Source organism: Chenopodium album, chromosome 26 (genome assembly GCF_948465745.1).
Source record: "Chenopodium album chromosome 26, dcCheAlbu1.1, whole genome shotgun sequence".
NCBI lineage: Eukaryota > Viridiplantae > Streptophyta > Magnoliopsida > Caryophyllales > Amaranthaceae > Chenopodium > Chenopodium album.
The window spans coordinates 15,042,026-15,063,543 of record NC_137859.1 but is presented as its reverse complement, the minus strand read 5'-3'; the positions used below and the strand labels follow the sequence as shown (position 1 = coordinate 15,063,543).

Here is a 21,518-nt window from a genome sequence, read left to right as displayed (position 1 = left end):
TTACTTTTCAATAAACTATTAACCCCACTATCTTTCTTTTATAATTTTTTAGTACTCCAACTATCCCACTTACCTCTTATTTAATTTAAGTCGATTAAATTGCTTAAAACTATGTGCTGGTCAAACTGTAACACTTAAAAAAATACGAAGGGAGTAATGGAAACAAATAGTATAATAAAACACCAATTAACTTATCTAAATTAACAATAATTTTATTGGATAAAAAACTCAATCAATAAATGCTAAAACTTAACTTAACACTTGTTGGTCTTGAGTTCAAGTCTTGTAATAAGCAATTTTTAGATACAAACCTAATACATATATAACTGTTTTAGAAACGCTTTTTAATACGTACATATAAGTGCAGAGGTTGATCTGCTAGACGGCGTAGACGCGACCTCCGCCAAAAATTTGCATCATCCGTTAGTCGTTACACACCAAAACAAACAAAGGTTATCCATTTCTTTCCTTGCAGGGTCTACAGAAATTCTCTGGCAGTATCATCAACAATTCTATTCTATTACCTGACAACATACAATTCTGCTTCAATTTCGCAACCCTTTATTTTTATCATCCAATTCCTTTCTCCTTCCTCCTACTCTTTGCATCAGATTCTCTCTTTCTACTCCGTTTTTCAGGCCCAAAAAGCTCTCTTTTCTCGCTACTTTTCCGCCATTTTTATCCTCCATTTCAAGCTTTGAAACTTTCTTACTGCATTTTTCTGCATTTCAAGGTTTTTGGAGATGACTTTAATGGCGGATTTTTAGCATTATTGGAGTTTTTAGCGGTATCGTTATTTTTGCGTATGAATTCGTATATTTGCTCGGATTATGCAATTAGGGTTTTGTAAAGCGATTCGAGTTCATGAATTATGCTTCCGTGGGGTGGGATTAGCTGTTGTTTGAGTGCTGCTGCACTTTATCTTCTTGGAAGAAGCAGTGGGAGGTCTGTTTCTGTTCTTCTTTCATGTTAATTTAATGTGGTGTTTGATTGATTTGATCTTTGCTATTTGTGTTTATCAATTGCATTTTCTATATGATTGATTGTTTACTTGTGATTGATAATTGTTAATTATAATGATTGCAGGGATGCAGATTCTTTGAAATCCGTGGGTCGAGTTAATCAGCTGAAAGATCTGGGTAAGATGATTACAATCTTTCCTGTTTATTGCAGTTTGCTATGTAACTAGTCTTGGATTATATAATGTATTTTTCCTTGGTGTTTTATAATCGACTTCAACATTGTATTGTATCGGTATTGTTACATGACAACCTGTGTTAAAGCACTGCATCAGTATTAAATTAAGTTATGACCTGAAATGAATCAGTAGAAGGCAGGGGTTTAAGGAAATATGGGTTTATTCGATGGTGTTTCTTATTGCTTACCGAGGTTATGTTTTTATATATTTTCAGCACTGTTGCTGGATGCTGCAACCAAAGTTATACCTTTCGTTGTCTGTGTCTCTGGACGTGTTGGTTCTGAAACGCCAATAAAATGTGAATACAGTGGATTACGAGGTGTCATGGTGGAAGAAACGGTATGTATATCATGCTATCCTAATTAGCAACATCAATTTAAAATTCACTTTCTGAGCAACATAGATTTTCTCTATCTTGCTCCACCTGTGCTGAATAGGGCTCTGATGTACATTAGATATACTTTTTATTAAAAACTTTGCAGTTTTTTTCTACATTGTTGTTTGTTTACAGTATTGTAATCTTTATATGTAAGGTACGAAGTATTTATTTTAGATGGAGGGAGAATGAAATTTGAATTTGGGATAGAATTGTGCATTTGTGTTCTTCATTCTCTATCTACACCTATGCATTGATATTTTTTTCATGTCCTTTTGTGGCTGCCTCAGGCTGAGCAACATTTCTTAAAACACAATGACGCTGGTTCATGGGTACAGGATTCCGCGTTGATGCTATGTATGAGTAAAGAGGTGCCCTGGTACCTGGTAATACTTTCGTTCTTGTTATATTAGTATTTAACTTAAGCTTGTTACTATGTTTCTTATGTGATATTGATGCATCGTTATTTATGAGGAAGACCCTCATGATGCATTACATTGAACCGGCTGATAATTCTTCTTTTTCTTTTTAAGGATGATGGGACTGGTCGTGTTTTTGTTTTGGGAGCACGAGGCGCTACTGGTCTGGAATTAACTGTTGGGAGTGAGATTTTTGAGGAGTCAGGACGATCCCTTGTCCGTGGGACATTGGACTATCTCCAAGGTCTTAAGGTACATTACGTACATATCTGTTCATTTTAATGTAAGCTTCCAGTTCCAGATGCATTTTTGCCCTTGCTGATGAGTGATGATTTAATTACTGTTCAGATGTTGGGAGTGAAGCGTACAGAACGAGTGCTTCCGACTGGGACACCCTTGACTGTCGTAGGGGAGGTATGATTCAATGCTGATAAGAATCTTGAAAGTATGCTTACACTTTTGAGATGCACCAGCTTATGATATTACACAATTGATTCAATAGGCCACTTGTTTCATATGTTTCTTGCATTGACACTATCAAACTAACTCAGTCATATGTTTTGTTAAAACATTATTTGTTGGATTTTTATGAAGCTAGCAGGATGTTGGTGTAAGCATTAGCTTCTGTACTATCAATTTGAAGTTTTGCCAAATTTATTGTTGTTATATCTTATATGGTGTCGCTGTTACCTGAGATGGATGAATCTGTGCCTTCATTTGACCATTTGTCTTCTATAAGAGGATCCTGAGAAATTTTGCTGCCTGTCTTTTGCTATTTCCTTTACCCCCCTTTTTAAAGTGGCAATCCGGAGAGAGAGTAAAGGAAGTTCCTAATTGGCATATATACTTGTTTATAATTTATTTAAAAGCATTTCAAGGTTACATGGCTGATATCTGTAGCTTTGTCTTCTTTTTTTAGATACTTGTTTATAATTTGTTTAAAAGCATTTCAAGGTTGCATGGCTGATATTTGTAGCTTGTCTGCTTTTTTTAGAAACCGTATGCATCTTTGATTAATCATACAGGAACGTGTCATTGATTATATATCTGCGCCCTTTCCTTCTCCATACATGTAACCTGTTAACACTATGAGTATCTAGGTTCTTATTTCATTCGATCACTGCAATTTTCTTTTTTTTTTCTTTTTTTTTTTTTTTAATTTTAATTTGTTTGCATTAATGGGCTTCAATTCTTGGTGTTATCTTTTACGTTTGCAGGCTATCAAAGACGATGTGGGGACAGTTCGCATTCAGCGCCCTCACAAAGGGCCTTTTTATGTTTCTCCGAAAACTATTGACCAGCTAATTGCAAATCTTGGAAAGTGGGCTAGGTACAGCCTTTCCTTTCTTTTATTTTTTTTTCTTCGCAATCTTGTCTTATGCATCCTCTCTCTGTGTATAATTGGTGTATGCATTAGGTGGTATAAATTTGCTTCCCTGGGATTCACTGCCTTTGGTGTCTATCTGATTGCTAAGCATGCTCTTGGACTTATCCTTGAGAGAAGACGTCGATGGGAGATGCATAAACGGTATGTTGCCTTTATTTATAACTGATTGTTGCTGTAAAATAGTTGTGAAGAATAATGTTCAAAACTATGATTGTTGTTCCTGCTCAGAAACAAGCTTACTTAATTGATTGGCTTATTGGATAGAAAATTGAAGGTTCTTTGCTCATTTGTCCATGGATTCTTGTAGTCTGATACATTAATTTTGATTGCTGTCAACATTAAGCCAATCAATCAATCAATCTAAGCCTTAATCCCATAAGTGGGGTCGGCTAACATGAACCAAATTCGATTATTCCATGTAGTCATCGACATAAATCTTTTTCCTCCATCTCTCGATCCAATGCTTCATCCTCATGCAAATCCATAAAGCTCATATCCTTCCTAACTCCTTCCAACCAAGTCATTTTCAGTCTCCCTATCCCTCGTTTAAGCCCTCCATGGTCTCACTCTTCCACTCTTCTGACCGTTGCACCCTCGAGTCTCCGTCTTACATGCCCTAACCAACCAACGTTGACGGTTTTCTCTTAGTTTATGTGCAATGCCTGCCACACCTACTTTCTTGCGGATAACCTCATTTCTGATTCTATCTCTTAGAGTGTTACCACACATCCATCTTAACATGCGCATTTCCGTAACCTCCATCTTTTTAATGTGCTCCTTCTTAGAATCCCAACATTTTGTACTATAGAGCAACACTGGTCTTATGGCAGTCCTATAGAATTTTCCCTTCAACTGTAAAGGAATGTTTCGGTCACATAACACTCCCGTGCCCGCTCTCCATTTAAGCCACCCTGACTTAATCCTATGGGCCCCGTCTTGATCAATGTCACCATTCTTTTGGATGATCGACCCAAGATACTTAAAACATTCACTCATAGTCAAATCCTTTCCATCCAAACTCACCACTTCATTGTTTGTCCCCCTCTGAGTACCAAAACGACAAACCAAATATTCAGTCTTACTCCGACTTAGCTTAAACCCTCTAGATTCCAACCTTTGCCTTCATTGCTCCAACTTGGCATTAACCCCATCCTTAGTTTCATCCACCAAAGTGGTGATGTAAAATAGGGAGGAACATGAAAAAAAGCAAGGGTTTAAAGAGAATCTTAGTAGTTGATTTGAGAATGGATAGTTATAGTATTATAGATGTTGAGACAGTTGGATGGCTGGTGAATGAAAGCTGAAATTACAAGGGAGATAGCTAATATGCTTGCTGAAACTTTGTAATCCCTTTGTCCCATATATTATCTACTTTGGGTTTGGCACATACTCCATATTAATGACAACTGTTATATTCCCTTCGCCCCCCATGTCATCATGGAACCATACAATGAATTGCTTATTTGTAACTTCATCGATTCCCATCTTTTGGTAGGGATTTTAGCACACAATACCTCCATATGCTCATTCAGATATGGTGGATGTACAAATGCAATGTGATGCAAGGGACTTTATTTATTTTTTTATTCAACTAAACCCCACTATCCTTATTTATTTAATTTTTTTTTTTTTACATTCACCCTTACTCAACCAATCCCCATAATTTTATTTTTCATTGTCCAAAACAGAATGCATCACAATCTTATCTATCAAAAATGTGTTTTGCAAACGGAAAATAAACTTTTGTTTGGTGCGGAAGGATTATTTTAATGAAAAATTGGATTTGAATATAAAGAGAAAAAAGTTAGAGAAAGTTATTTTCTGTTTCGGTTATTATTGGTAGTCATTTCGTCTTCTTGTTAGGAAATGGTTCAGAACTCCTTGTTGACCCAATAGGTTGTGAGCATCGTCTTTCACTTCTTATTTTAATGCATATTATTCTGTTTAATCTTTCATTATAATTTCTGTTAAGATACTTAGAATACAACCACTAGAACTATATTACTCAATTTATTATGCTATTGCAATTTTATTTAACTAAATCTTCATTCTAAGACAATTGTTGATATGAGAAAAACTACTACACCCTCCGTTCTTTTTTTTAACCGTATTCCATTATGGGCGTTCCCTTCTATTATCTACGCTTCCTTTTGTAAAATACTTAATATTCCAATTTTATATCAACTTTTTCCTTAAAATATGTGCCCATCATTAATTTTATATCAATTGAAGTCAAAATTCTCAAATTTTCATTCATCCATATTTTTGCTACATTTCCGAAGGCTCCTCATTAAGCAAATTAATCACAAAAGTTGAACCTATCAAATTTAAATAAAGAAAAAATAAAAGAAAATAACCCCAATTTAATTATTCCTTAACCTACCAAACTTTAAAAACAAATGAGAACGGGGAGAGTAATATAATTAAATTCAAAAGATACATAAAAGAAGATAGAGTACAATGAAAAAAGGAAAAGAATGATAGGTTCAAATGTTGTGTAATTGTTAACCTTTTGTTTTTCCAGATTACAGTTCCAATTTGATTGTCTTGACCCAACGGAAGTTTTGATCAATTTTATAGCAGCCAGCAATAAAGACCCATATCTGAATAAAAGATCTAACTTGAAAATGACATGGATTTATCCTAATAAAGCAATTAACTTAGATTGGAATGTAAACCCAGCTAAATTTGGCCCAAATTGACCCAAAAATGAATTGAATGGTTTGCCATGGACGAACATGATATATTTTGTCCATTTTTTTTTTCTTTTTTGCCATTTGTAGTCTTGGATTCAATAAGTTTGAAGTTGCTGCTTTATGCCCAAATTTTAATAATTTGAAGGTAGTATTTTTTTTTTTGGTGAAGTAAAATTTATCTAAGTCTTATAGATGTGCCAAGATAGAGATATGAGGATTGATGTGATTGAGGTTGAAAAAAAGAAAATTCTAATTGAAATAGGAGCACAAAGTTTATATTTAGTTATTCTAAAAAGACAGTGTGATAAATACTAAGGATAGATTGTGTAACACTCATTAAAGTAATACTTATTATTTTTCATATGAAAAGAGAGTAAGCTTAGTTTTCATCTCATCCATATTTACCATTGATCATTTATATTCTATTTTCAAAGAACAAATGTAGTAATAGACTGACTAAGATACCACTATTACTAAACCCCTGTGGCCACCTTAAAAACCTGAACTGTGAAGAAGCCAATAACCCCACAGCTTTAAAGCAAATATAACCTACTCAGGCTCAATTTAACAATTGTATTGTTTTGGTCCTCTTTGCTCATTTTTTCATCTTCTAAAGATTTCAGATAATATGCATGTGATTATCTTTATATTTTTGTAATTTGTTAGATGCTAGATGTTATATGTTATATGAATGTCGAATGCTTCAGTACTGTCTGAACTTTTTTTTATTAGATTCTCTCTTATCTTGGATTTGCTGATTATGGACCTTCCACTCACAAATTAACTACATTTTATCAAGGATAGTTGCTAGATTGCAATAGAGTTGAATTGCTTACTCTCTTTTTCCACCCTTGCTGAAGTATGATCTTTCTTCAATTAGATACCTAAGATTGTGTGAAAGCATTACCGGGCAAAGAATTAATTTGTGAACTTGATCACTGGATGAACATAACAGTGACCAATGTCTTTGGCCTATTTCTGAATCTTTTCAGAAGATTAATCGTCATTAGTTCATTTTTGTTCCTTCTTTAGAAGTCTAATTGTTCCTTGTTGCTTTTGTAACTTCTGTAACCTACTCACCCTCTATGATATCAGGCCTTCACTTAATATGTCTCCTAATTGTGCAGGGTTCGTGAAGCAGCAGCAAAAAGATCAGGCCGGGATGGTGATGCTAGTTTCTTTGTATTCTTTATTGTTTCATTATTGCTCTATTTGGTCATTTGCTGAATGATTTCTGTTCCGTGTTTCAGATGGAAAGGATGAAGGTGGATCAGATAGTGCTAAGAGAGATTGTTTAATGCCAGATCTCTGTGTCATATGCCTGGAGCAAGAGTATAATGCTGTGTTTGTCCCGTATGCTTCTATCCCCTTTTCTTTTTTTTTCCGTAGTATTTGCTGGTACCTGTTTGTTTAGGTAAACACTTACAGAATGCAAGTAACTATTGATACAGAAAGCTTGGGGCCTTGAGTTATCAGGCTGCAATTTGATACTATTAATAGTTGGTTGACTTGATACCATACTCTGACGTGTTATGATTCAGGCAGTTGATATTTACAAATAGTTATTTCTACTTAATGCTAATTCAAGAATTGAAGGCTAACCATGGTTAGAATGCAAGGCCATTGTTTAGTTCATTTTTTCTTTTTATGAATTTGCTTTACAGCTATAGAGCTATTGGACTTATAGTCTAATAACGTGGCCAGGAGATTGAACTAGTAGATCTAGTATATGGCTTGCTTGCTTTATCTAGAAATTAACCATCCTCCGCCTGTTAGGGTCATATTCCAAGAACAGTTTCTGATGGTGTTTTTTTTTTTCTTTTTTTTCTTTTTTGGCATCCCCTAGTTTCCGATGGTGTTTTATATCTTGAAAATTAACAGCCATACACCTTTTGAAATCCATTAGCCATTAATTTCTTCTATATGGCTTACTCTATTTCCTCTATGTCAACCCTCCATCATCTCACCTATATTGCATTTAAATCTTTTTTGGGTGAAACACAAAAAGTAGACCAGGGAGGTGTCAGAGTAAATCAAGATTAGATGGTTAATATGTGCAAAATTTAACAATTAATGGACAGAAAATTAGTATATTATTCTGATCAGAGACAGGTATTAGACGTGGTTTTGAATAACTGAGATACTTAGGGAGTATTTCCTGGTATAGGATGCAGATTCGGTCCCTTTGTATAGAAGTTTTGGTATGGATATCTTTTAGTTTCTCTTAGTTGGATCGGAGTTTCTTACCCTTCTGTGTACTACCACCGAGTCCAAGGATATCTTGGCTTTGATGTGATGGAAAGACGTTCTTATTTTTTATCATTCCTAAAATCATATGTTACCCAAAGGTTCCTCTTTGGCTCTTGTATTTGCATGTACTTTCTATCTTGGCTGCTTGAATCTCAAGCAGGCATGTTTGACAGTCTGTTTGGTCCTGCTTCATTGTCATTTATATTTTAAAATAAAAAAATTGCATTCTAGGCACATTTGAAAAATAGGTCAGGAACAGTTCCATTGTGGCTATTTGGTTGACGCTGGGCTATTGGCATAAGCATATGTACGTGAGAAAATTCTCGAGTGATATGGCTAGATATAATCTTAAAACTTGGCCTGTAATTTAAATTCTAATAAGCTTTATTGTTTCAATTTTTGTTATATTTGAAAATTTTTAGGTCCAAATGCTTTGGTGTTTTCTTTTAAAGCTATGTTACTGGTTGTGTGATGTGCATTTTTACTGATATATCTTTGGACACAAATGCATCTCAGGTGTGGTCATATGTGCTGTTGCACAGCTTGTTCATCGCAATTATCAACATGTCCACTCTGTCGACGACGCATTGAGCAGGTTGTTCGAACTTTCCGTCACTGAAGCATGGGCTTTGCTTTTTGGTGCATCAGATAGGTGTTGAGTACAAGGATATCAAACATAGCTCCAGTTTGGAAATGCTCAGCTCTCCAATTTTTAAGTAATTAGGTTCCAATTTAAATTTAGTACTATTTGCGGCAATATATTTTTCTTTCTTCATGGGGAACTGCCATATTGATTGATGTCCTGATGTCCTGTGGCAGTACCTTAGTTTATGTTTATGGGCGAAGGCATTCAGCACTGTAAATACATCATATGTGAACCTATATCTTATACGGGAAAAACTCAAAGAAAGCTTCAATTGAGAAACTAATGTCTTTATACCGCGACAAAAATCCTAGGATTGATGGACTCATCTACCATACTCTCTACTTGCTCAAAGCATAGTTATGCTTTCGCCAGTTTTGGATGGACATTACAAGTGTACAATGATGCAAAGCGTTATTTCAAGTCATAGAATGTGTATTATACATATATAACACACAGTAAAGTATGTATATGCTATAGTTTAAATGGATTTTTGCATAATAAAAAAATAGGTTAAATGGATTATACGAATTATAACTATTAAATGTGTCACATATGCTAAAGCTTAAATGATGCTATGCTACACTTTTTTTTTTTCAAAACGTATAATTTTGATGCAGAGTTGTACTACAAAGTAAAGAACAATGATTATTTTTACAAGAACATGGATTAGAACTTTGAAATTGTAAAATTTACTCATCCACTAATAACATTATACACAAATTTGAACATGCTCATTAGTAAAAGGCATATCTCTCTATCAGATTGTTAATGTCAATCGTAAATACGATAATATGTATACTAATCTATTAAAAAGCGCTACTAAAAACGTCTATGTGTCACGTAAACCCTTCAGCATTATGACACGTCACATACTCAATTCGTCAAGGACTAGGAGTTTTGAACACTCAACCTTTTAGAAGAAAGATCATTATTTAACCATCTAAACTAATTGTCATTTAATACTCTACGTGTTGTAATGCTGAGGGGTTTACGTGGCACGTAGACGTCCTTAGTAAAGCTCCTAGGCTACTCATTTGTTGATAACATGAATAGTTGATTATCTAACTTAATTTTGGATAATGGACAGTACAAGTGTACATTAATTATGCGATATGACTTAGAGATTCTCAATCCTTACATCAAGGTCGTATGTTGTTTCAAAAAAGATAATAAAAGAGAAGGCAATTCAATAAAGGGGCAAAACAAACAAGAAGACAATTAGGTATTAGCATTAGTAGTGGCTCCAAGATAAAGTTTTGCCTAGACCACAAGGTCATATTTGAAAACTATAACATTGCTCAGTTGACTCTTTTAACCTAAATTACACCATGTTTATTTTAATACTTTTTCCGTCCTTTTTCGGTTGTGATTGGGGATGAGCGATATTTTAGGAGATGAAATCAACATTAAATAAAAATATAGAATGGAACACATGTGATGAGAAGACATATATGAAGTAATGTATGTATGAAATCATTGTTTATATGATTTCCAACTTTCCAAACAGAAATACGTTGCGATTAGAAGGGAAAGAACGGAGAAAGTATACGGACAACATTGACTATTTCATAAGTTGACTCTTTTGTAAATGAGTGGTCATCACAAACTATTTATCCCATGCAACAACAGCTTTTTATAAGTTCTAAGTAACACCATATAAGTTTGCATTTCAATGATTAGATTTTATATGCTTTTAATCATGAGCTGTTTGAACTCATCAAGATATTAATGTTTTATCAAATTAATATTTTTTGTGGTTGAGGGATCTGAATAGTTACTCCATTATTATTAACATGCATTAGATATATATAATTCTTAATTAAGATCCAAATTTGGTGCATTTGAGATAAATAATTTAGATCTATGTTTTGTATCTGTTTTTTATAATAAAAATAATAGTTCGATGTGTTGGAATCTTACGTATTACCAATTTTTTTGCAACATAAAATAGCTACTAAGATTTGGCCTCTGGTTATGCTGAAAAACCAAACTGTTGTACATGACTTCATAATTTATGTATTGTACCTTTATAAAAATAAGTTAACAATTACGTAATTTTTTTTTTTTAATTGGGTGTTATTGTTTAATAATTCATCTAATTTTTTTAATGAGCTTAATTGTCTTTTATAGAGTAGGTCAAAATTGTTAACATCCTTTAAATAATTTAACTAACCTATGGTTGTTTTTCTAAGGAAAAAAAAGTTAGAAAGAATATAAACAAAAATTTGACAGTTTATTTGTACTACCAAACCAAAAATATTATTTTCTAGCAAATTGACAAAAAAACATTTTAACCTCATTATAGTATAAAACATATTTTGGGGCCTAAACCATCCGCTTAACTTTTAGTTGAGTTGAAATTTTAATTTGGTGTCAAGAGGACACAAAGATCACAGGTTCAAATCTCATTCATCCCTCATCTCAAAGTGGAATATTAATTCCGTGGTTAGAAAAATTCTAACGTAGTCGTCGATTACACTAGAAGCTTTGATGCACGAGATTCTGTCTTTGAACAGAATATTCAATATATTTCCTATGCGGCGCAAGGGTGGTTGCTTGGTGATGGACATTGTTCAAATGCCGCATAGCTAGCTACATCACGCTGTATTTCATGCCAAATTCATATTAATATGCTATATACTTGAACATATTGTGACTAACTTGTAAATTATAAGTTATAATAATAGCATTTTCTATGCATTACTAAGTATAATATTTTATAATTTTTGTATGTAAGATCTGAATCTCTTGAAAATTATTTATTGGAGATTCTCTTTGTTAATTTTGTCACTATTATTGTGAGTTTAAAATATGAGGTCAGGGACCAGATTTCAACATTTAAGGCGGCATGCAGTGCCAAAGAATGCAGAATGTCCACCATCACGTATGCTGTTTCGTTTTTTAAAATATTCACTAATCACAAATTTGTCAATTGATTAATGTTATTATTAGCTTTTTTTCTTTTTTTTTTTTTTTTTGTTGATTTTCATGAGATTTTTTGGGTTGTTAGTTCGTCACCACAAAATCAATTGGAATATATATGTACAAATTTTAGTTGTTTTCGAGTATACATGGAGTTAAGACGTTAGGTGTGTATCCATGATTGTTTTTATTTTTTCACATTTTACTAGTTTTGCTCATTAATATCAAGAAATGAAAACACATAGATATCCGAGAACAAGATAGAAGTGCTAATTGATATACCGATGTACGGGAGTAAAGTTAAAGCATTTAATTTCTTTGCATATAGCTCAAAATGTGACGAGAAATATACATCGAAATTACATTTACAAAAATTGATAGAGATTGGATACTGTATTTCACAATGCATCTAAACCACCTTTATTTTATTATTTTTTTTATTACTTGTATGTTGTATCGATTTGTTTTGTGTGATAGGGAGCCACAAAGTAAACTTTATAGACAAGTTTATTTCCATCCAAGGTCTCGGTTAATTAACCCTTAAATAATAACACTTTGTGAACTAATTATTAGTTAGTTGACATCCGCAATATGAAAAACTCACTAGCAAAATGTCTATGATTAAAGACTTGACGTTATTTGTTAGATGTATATAAACTTGTATATGATTACAAATAAAGGAATATACTTTGAATTTTCCATGCAATTTCCTCAGGGGAATTATAGTGTTCAAAGTATTTGAACTCACAAGTGGTGGAAGAGTGCCAAAAAATGTGATTGCTTCTCATATATAAACAAAACTCGAAGATAAATTTCCAAGATTTATAGATTGAGATATTAGCTAGCTCAGTTTGTCAATTTATTAAAAGTGTAGCAAAATGTCACAAGAGCTCTAAATAAGGAAGGTGTCGACACGTCTTGTATTGTTTAAAAAGACATGTTTAGATAGAATGTTTCTAAATGAGTGTTTGATACGTATACATACGGAGTAGTAAGCAACTTATTCCAACTTAGATCATTTTTTTCGTTGCGAATAAGTTATAAGGGTAATATAAATTATAATCGAGGATAGAAGATTTAAACATGTGATTTGATTTAGGTCCTATTCACTTCACTTCACTTCACCTTAAAACAATATATTCATTTAGGTCTGTTCACTTCACTTCACCTTAAATCAATATATTCAATAAAAATAATTTCAGTTCAATATTAATAATCTCAGTTCGGTAAAAGTAAGTTTAATTAAAAATAATTTCAGTTTAGCAAAATATTTCAACTTAGTAAAAATCAGTAACTTTAAAGAAAAAAAATATCACAAATTTTTATATGTGGCTAGTCACATCGTGTGGCGAACCATCATGAATGTTACTTCATAAATGTTATAAGGATTACTCGGTCAGTGTTATAGGCAGGGGATACTCAGTTAGTGTTACAGTGCTTACTTCGTTACTGTTATAAGGGTTATTTGATCAGTATTAATTAGATTACTTAGTCAGTGTTATAGGGGTTACTTAGTTATTTTACAAGTGGCCATATGGCGTGGTCTGTTACACACACAACACACTAAAAAATATAATAGAGAATATGTAAAAAAAAAATTCAGTTCAAGAAAAATAATTTCAGCTCAATAATATTAATTTCAGTAAATATATATTATGCTCAATAAAAATAATATCACTTCGGCAAAAATAAGATGAAGTAAACTAGGCTTTATTGTATGCAAGTTTTCAATTTTAACCATAAGTCCAGACCTCATCGATTAGTTATTCCAACTTAATCATTATTAAGGGCCAGTTCTCTTCAGCTTATTTTTAGTTCAGTTCAGTTCAATTCAGCTCCAATAAGTTCAGTTTAGTTCAGTTCTTATTTTAATTTCCTTCTCTTATAAAATATTGGGTTTTTTGTCAGAAACTACTTAATACAACCTAAAATTTGTAAGAAACTATCTTATAAAAAAAATATTGTAAGAAACTAGCTCATAAAAGGTAAAATGTTGTAAGGTACTACCTTTGGCTGAATTTCCCCCCACCGTTAATCTAATTTTAAGGCTATAACCTACCTCAAAACACCCCCGAAACCACACAGAGGTTGCTTTTCAAGGTGGTAAGGTTATTTTTGGGGGTGGTTAGAAAATATTTTGAGTTGGTGAGGGTGGTTTGATTTCGTGATTCGGAATGTTGATTTTTGAGGTTAGAGGTGGTGGGTTTGGGATTGGAGGGTGGTTTTGGCTTGGTGAAGGCAATTTCAAGTAGATTGTGTTGGTTTTAGGGTGAAAGCGGTGGTTTTGGGGGTGTTTTGAGGTGGGTCAATGATGGATTTCCGGCGAAAGTAGTATTTTACAACATTTAACATTTTGTTAGATAGTTTCTTAATACCTCCGTTTTTTATTAGTTGACACGTTTTGACTTTTGCACTATTCACACACCTCCCTTTGACCATGTTTTGTAGTTTATAGGTAAAGAAAAATATAGTCAAGTGGGATCTTGTTAGATTCGTTACACTGTATATTTTCAAAATATCAACTTTTTATAGTTTTTGCTTATCGGTAATTAAAGATATTAATGATTGAATTTGTACATTTGCAAACGTGACTAAAGAAACGTGTCAACTAAAAAGAAACAGAGGAAGTACAACATAATACCTTTTATTAGGTTGTTTTTTACAGCATTTTTTTATTAGGTAGTTTCTCACAAAATCTGGGTTTTATTAGGTAGTTTTTGACAAAAAGTTCTAAAATATTCAGTTCAGTTCAATTTAGCTCAGTTCAGTCAATCAGAATATGGCCTAAGTGTGAGGGTCGTTCCTTTAAATGAAACCAAACCAACTTAAACCAACAAGGCAAGATTGTTAAATCTCAATTAGTCCAAGTTCAACCAGGTGATTTAATTTTGGCTAAAAAAAGCCTTTTAAAGAAGATTCTCAAAAGGTATTAAAAGTGCTAATTGCTCTACACGTCGACATCATATATTGCGTTATGAAACATGCCTAATTAGAAGACTATACTTAATATAAAATGGAAATAATTAGCCACCAACTTGGTCATAAGTCTATTAAGCAGACGGCAATAATATCACAGTTTGAGTAATTCTTTAATTATCAAAAGGCTGATCTTTGTCGTTCTCTTGTCTGTCTTTGAACAAATAATGCAAGATTTTTAACCTGTACCGACGTAGGGCCTGTTCATATTTACTGAATTGAGCTGAACTGAACTGAACTGAACTGAACTGATTGGAGCTGAACTGAACTGAACTGAACTGATTGGAACTGAACTGAACTGAATTTAGCTGAAATGAATATTTTATGTGAGAGGGAAATTAAGAGCTGAACTGAACTGAACTGAACTGAACTGAACTGAACTGATTGGAGCTGAACTGAACTGAACTGAAATTAAGTAAATGTGAACAGGCCCGTAGTTATACTTAGTCAAATTGTTATCATAGATTTCAATTTGTATGGGTATATGGCTTAACATGATTTAATTAATTTAAACTCGAACTAGTTAGACTCGACTTGTCTAAACTCAATCGAACTGGACCCTACTAGATTCAACTGAACCCGGCCCAATACTCTTAATTGATACCTCTACTACTCTAATAAATAATGGTATGACTCCTAGTACATAAAGTTTTTCATCAACTTTAATATGTGGCTGGTCACATGGTGTATGTAGCTGGCCACACGGTGTAGTCAACCATCATAAGGATTACTTCATTAATGTTATAAGGATTACTTGGTCAGTGTTAAAGGAGTTACTTCAACAGTGTTATAGGAATTAAGCGGCCACATGATATAGCCAGACGCACACAAAACGCGTTGTAATTCATTTGATTTCCGCCACCATAAAGTCCATAACAAGGTGGAGGCACATTGATGCCTCCGCCTAGGTGCTGGCGGAATGCATAAAAGCCCTTGTGTACTTATGCATGTGTGGTTGTTTTTTTTTTTTTTTTTTTTTTTTTTTTTTTTTTTTTTATTTTTTATTTTTTATTTTGGCTCATGGGTGGTGGTTGGGCGTAGTCTCAAAGAGAAAAGTGATGCCAAAAGTTATGAGATATTTATGCCTTTAAATGGGCCTTTTTTTTTTTTTTTTTCTATTATAGAAAATGGTCTAGAAACTTACAATTTCTCCTTGTAACATAAAAAATCTTTCTTAGATCAAATTTTTTATTTTTGTAAAAATGCTTAACACGATTATAATTGATAAAAGGAGCTAAGATTAGAAGCTGCTGTAGTTGCCAAGTGATGAGCCTTGCTGATTCTCTAACGGTTAACCTTGTAAATAGTGCACCAAGAGGCAAGAGAGATTTTTACTAATATGTGTAATTTGTTGAAGAGTCCATATATAATATTTTATTTGAATATCCTGCATTTTGTGTTCTTGCAACAGTCCAACTAGATTTTGAAAATCATTGAAGATTGTGGTGGTTGAAACTTGAAAGTAAAATTGTGGAAGCCATCGTAGACTAGGCCATGTTTTTTTGAGCTGTTGAAATTTGCTCTACTCTGCTTACCCAAAATCTCAAAAGAACAGGGTCTAAGAAGACAAGTGAGAGCTTTAAAATGTAGAGCCGAATTGAAACAAAATGACCAAAATATGTATCGATCCGCTCTCTTTGTGCTAGAATTTTGGGAGGAAGAGAAAAGAGGCCAATACTTCTAGTAACAATAGTTTGCAATCTACAATTTAACTAAAGGCACTATGTAAATAAATTTGTAGTATGGTGATTAATTACTTTGTTTATTTTAATTTGTTAATATTTTAAACATCAAGGGTATCTAGTTAAAATTATGATCTAAACTCTATTTTACTAACTTACTCAATTATATAACTCATATTAGATTTCGAATTTATTTAAAAGTTAAATCTTTCACCCCTATTTGGGCATTTAAAATCCGGCTATACATACTCGTATCATATTCCAAATTTATTGTTGACGAGTACAAACTAAGCGAAGTTGTTTCGTCTACATTATATTCTTAATTAGATTCATTTTAGATGATAGTCTACAAACTAAGCCAAGTTGTGTCACTTTACAAAATCTAGAGTTTCCAAACATGGGGCTCTCATGCATAGGTTTGCTCTTTTTGAGCTCTAGAAAAGTAAGAAGGTAGCAAAAGGACTTATCCCGTGTGATATATATAATATATGCATGATTCGATGTATATTATTTTGAGGGGATTTTAGGGTTGTGTTGGCTTTTTTGTGCTTGAGTAATTGAAGGCACATGCAATTGTTCTCTACAAATAAAAATCAAATATTAATTATATTTGATACCACCTACTATATAGCCTTTTGAAGCATAACTTAAAAAGCTAATCAAATCAATGCAAATATAATTTTGTGGTAGCTAAGGAAAGGCACTATGCATGGTTTGAGTGGGTTACTTATGCTACTTACTAAGAATATTTATTTTATGTTATATTCTTGATCTTTTACTATAAGAGTTAAAGGGACCTATCATTGATAGAACCTTATACCTTTTTAAAAATTAAATTATGTATTTCTTGGCTTTCTATTATTAAAATAGATCAATAATGCTAATAATAAGGTAATTATTTAAAAGACTTTTCTTTTAAAGAAAAAGGAGGGGATTCTTTGTAACTAATTCCTAAACATGAGATGTATATTAAAATAAATATAGTAATCAGGAAATTAGTTAAGCTTAATCCCTGTGATAATTTTCACAGCATTTTAATTTCCACAACTTTTTAATTTGTGCGCATATATTAGAGAGCCAAGATTTTAAATTTTTAACGATGGTGTGTCAATATATAATGCCTAAAGGGTATCATAGATTGTGACTGATTTATGTACTCCATAAATGTATATTGATATATAAGAGGAAAAAAAATTGTCTTATATATACTGGGAAGTTGGCTTTGACACTCCGTACACCTTAACGACTTTCTGACTGATAATACATCAAAACTTAGAAGTGTGCATGATGTATATGCAAAAATGCATATGGTGCATTGTTAATTTTTGTTCAACAAATAACTCCAATTTATTCATGTAAATCATATATTCCACAAAATTGAAGAGTTATGGAAGCCGAAATTCAAATTGTAGTTCCACACTTCCACCGCCAAAAGGCAAAAGTGAAAGAGCTAGAGGTAAGCGTTGCAACCCGTGACCTTAAAAATAAGCTAACACACGGGGTGTTGGTGCGGTGACTTTCTTTGGTTGGATATCATTCAAAGAAGTTTGTGCACTTTTATCTACTAGAGATGCTCTTTTTATCTTCCCTTTTTATGTCATACATTAGATGCCTTCACACTTTTACCATAAAAATTAAAAATTATTCTTATAACTTAGTTATTGAAGAAGTTGGGATTGTTTACTACCTCATCTTCAAGTCCATAACATAACAACCACCAAATGATATTCGCATTTTTTATAACTCGAGACTTAAGACCGAAGACAATGATATGAACGAAATTTCGCATTAGATTTTTGTAATAAAATTTATTAACTCATTTGAATTAGAATTAGGTAGTGTGGACAACTAATTAAGCTCACCAATTTGATTGATTAGAATTATCATTAAATGTATTCGTAATAGATACACATGTGTATATAAGTTTATACATACTCTAAATCTTAAGTATTATCGCTTAGACTATAATAAGTAATCACGCTAGCTATAATGTCCACATATTGATGATAGATATTGTACTCCGTATTAGACATTGAGTGAGATTGTGGTATATTGTGACCAAATAAATTTATGGACTATAATGGGGCACTAAACCCCTAGATTAGTAACTAATTAGTCACAAGATTACCTCTTAATTGACGACACCTTTGATTATAATTAGTTGGTGTCTTAGATGTTAGTCTCTTTTGTAATCTTATTCAATTAGTTAATTTAGGTATTAAAACTATATGGTTTCAAACATAAACATATTCATGAAAATGGGAGGCACATGTAATCCAATTTTTTTTAGGAAGTAAATCACATAAAGAACCCTTAGCCTTACATAGAAATTAGGGAATAAGACACCAAACATCTTTTTAGTCACCAGCTTTATGTTCAGTTGAAACTTTTCCTCTTTATAATTTCCTTCTCTTTCATTAGTCCGCTTTAATTTGAACTTTGAAGCTGTTGCTTTAGGTTATCGTAACTAACTACTTCTTATTCGGTGATTAACTCACTTTAGAATCAAAACAGATTACATGCTGTGCATTAATTAATTCCGCTCCACTAAAATTGCCTCTATACTCCATATTCTTAGTAGTTTTCGCTCTAAAGAGTTGGTCAATTTTATATATTTTTTTGGATTTTTTTGTGAAAAATTATCTTTTATACATCAAATTTTGTGAAAAACTACCTTATAAAAAATTGTTGTAAAAAACTACCTTATAAAATATAAATTTTGTAAGTTGCTATCATGTGCTTGAGTTAACAATGAAAAAGAAGGGTCTGTCAAAAAAAAAAAATGAAAAAGAAGGGGAATTAGGGGTTATAAGGGGACTATGGAGAAATTGGGTGGGAAAAAGAGAAAAAAAAAATTGAAAATGGATCATTAAATGTCCCTTATTCAATGCAATAATCCGATAAATTTAGCATCTTACAACATTAAGTATTTCATAAGGTAGTTTCTTACAACATCTAGTGTTTATAAGGTAGTTTCTTACAATATTTTTTAATAAGATAGTTTTTTACAAAAACTGAAATGTATAAGACAGTTGTTCACAAAAAGTCTACTACCTGTTCTTATTTAGGTGCATAAAGAAAAACATACCAGTAACACTAAAGGATTGAAGCAAATTTAATGTCCTTAATGAATCCATTTTTAGGGTGCGTTCTATTCACTTGATTTTTACTTATCTGAACTTATCTGATCTTATCAAATCTTATCTGATCTTATCTGAACTTATTAGCCCTTATTAGAGCTTATTTTAGTTATAAATTGAACTTGGATAACCCTGATTAATACTTATCACAACTTATCTGAACTCTTCTGAACTAATTTTTTCTAAACTTATGTTGTCTGAACTCATTAACCCTAATATGAACTTAGGGCCTGTTCATATTTACTGAATTGAGCTGAACTGAACTGAACTGAACTGATTGGAGCTGAACTGAACTGAACTGAACTGAATTGAGCTGAAATGAATATTTTATGTGAGAGGGAAATTAAGAGCTGAACTGAACTGAACTGATTGGAGCTGAACTGAACTGAAATTAAGTAAATGTGAACAGACCCTTATTAACCTTGAAATAAGTGAAAATAAGATGAACAAGTTTAGTTTAAGGATGTATGTTATGTAGGCGTTCATAGATGGTTTTTAAACATGTAACCATGAATTACTAATTAATAAAAGATAAAACTAGCATATATTGTACAATAAAATTTCCATCAAAAAGAGAACAGTATATAATGCAAAAATATAAAGGCTTGTAGGATAGAATTAGCTTCCTTGTTATTATTGAACTAAAGTCTTGTACTTCAAGCTATAACCTAAGCGTACAATATATATTCTGAAAGCAAAGGCTATAGAAGATAGAATTACTTTCCACAAATTTTTCATATAATAACAAAGAAGAGAATGTTTGTTAATATACCAATCGATTGTTTTGAATTAACTCGAGTAAAATAAAGAGGATTTGAATTTTAATATGGAGCAAACCATAACAATAACAAAATTTTAATCTTAAAATGATTTGGGTTTGGTTAACATGAATCCTCATAAGGAACTGTACGATGAAGTAAGATGTTCGAACAAAATTATTGCCCCGAGAGGCCAATAAATGATGCTATTTGACCTAGTGTGTGTTAGGGATCGGAGATGGTCTTTGATAATGTTATGACTTTGTTAGCTAGATTGCAAGAGAAAGAAAGGCTTGTGTGTAAAAGGAAGCTTTGAATGATTAAAGACCACAGGCAATTAACGTGTGTTGAAACTGATTGTCTTAACGTGTAAAAATAAATTCATGCACGACTGTTATACAAGTTCGATATGTTACCTATTAGCTATTATTAGTTTATTACCAATTGATTTTAAGATAAGATTATAAGATACAATCTTGTACGTAGGATTAATACTTCAACTCCCTTCTAGCTAAGCAAATAAGTGTTGATTCCTGCTCTTAATATTTTTTTTCTTCCTTAATGTGTAGTGTGTAGTAATTAGGATGGTATACATATGTACTAGGGAAATGATCTAAGGGCATGTTCTCTTTAGCTTATTTTCAGTTCAGTTTAGTTCGATCGATCAGTTCAGCTCCAATAAGTTCAATTCAATTCAGTTCTTATCTTAATTTCCTTCTCTCATAAAATATTCAGTTTAGTTCATTTCAATTCAGCTCTAATAAGTTCAGCTCAGTTCAGTCAATCAGAAAGGACCTATAAGTGGACCTATGTCATGTGATCTTCTTTATATATACATATTATGTATCATTTAATCATTCATAAGATCGTATGATTATTAAAGATGGTTTTTCGGACAACACTTATTTAAGAAAAAATAATAACAAGAAGAAGAAGAAGAAGATATATAGAGGCAATTAGGAACGTCTTCTTGCAAGAATGTGCCCTAATTTGTCTAAAAACTAAGTAAAATGTAAGAAAATTTGCTCCATAAATGGATATATCTATATCTTGGTGCGTCGAAGTAAA

General features: G+C 32.4%; 1 protein-coding gene across 1 annotated transcript; it reads left to right on the top strand.

The window, feature by feature from the left end:
* Positions 1 to 397: 397 nt before the first annotated feature.
* Positions 398 to 9,251, top strand: LOC145616655 (E3 ubiquitin-protein ligase SP1-like). Its single transcript, XM_081671417.1, has 11 exons — positions 398 to 945; positions 1,087 to 1,139; positions 1,413 to 1,537; positions 1,865 to 1,960; positions 2,108 to 2,245; positions 2,342 to 2,407; positions 3,211 to 3,323; positions 3,411 to 3,521; positions 7,204 to 7,241; positions 7,327 to 7,429; positions 8,843 to 9,251. Exons 1-11 carry the CDS (start codon positions 872 to 874, stop codon positions 8,943 to 8,945), a joined length of 1,020 nt encoding a protein of 339 aa, XP_081527543.1. The 5' UTR covers positions 398 to 871; the 3' UTR covers positions 8,946 to 9,251.
* Positions 9,252 to 21,518: the final 12,267 nt, after the last annotated feature.

Bases quoted from the DNA above. Each gene is read 5' to 3' on its own strand.
- LOC145616655 (XM_081671417.1), top strand. From the start codon at position 872: ATGCTTCCGTGGGGTGGGATTAGCTGTTGTTTGAGTGCTGCTGCACTT. The intron at 1,538-1,864 runs GTATGTATATCA...TGGCTGCCTCAG, and splicing joins GTGTCATGGTGGAAGAAACG to GCTGAGCAACATTTCTTAAA. The intron at 2,408-3,210 runs GTATGATTCAAT...TTACGTTTGCAG, and splicing joins CCTTGACTGTCGTAGGGGAG to GCTATCAAAGACGATGTGGG.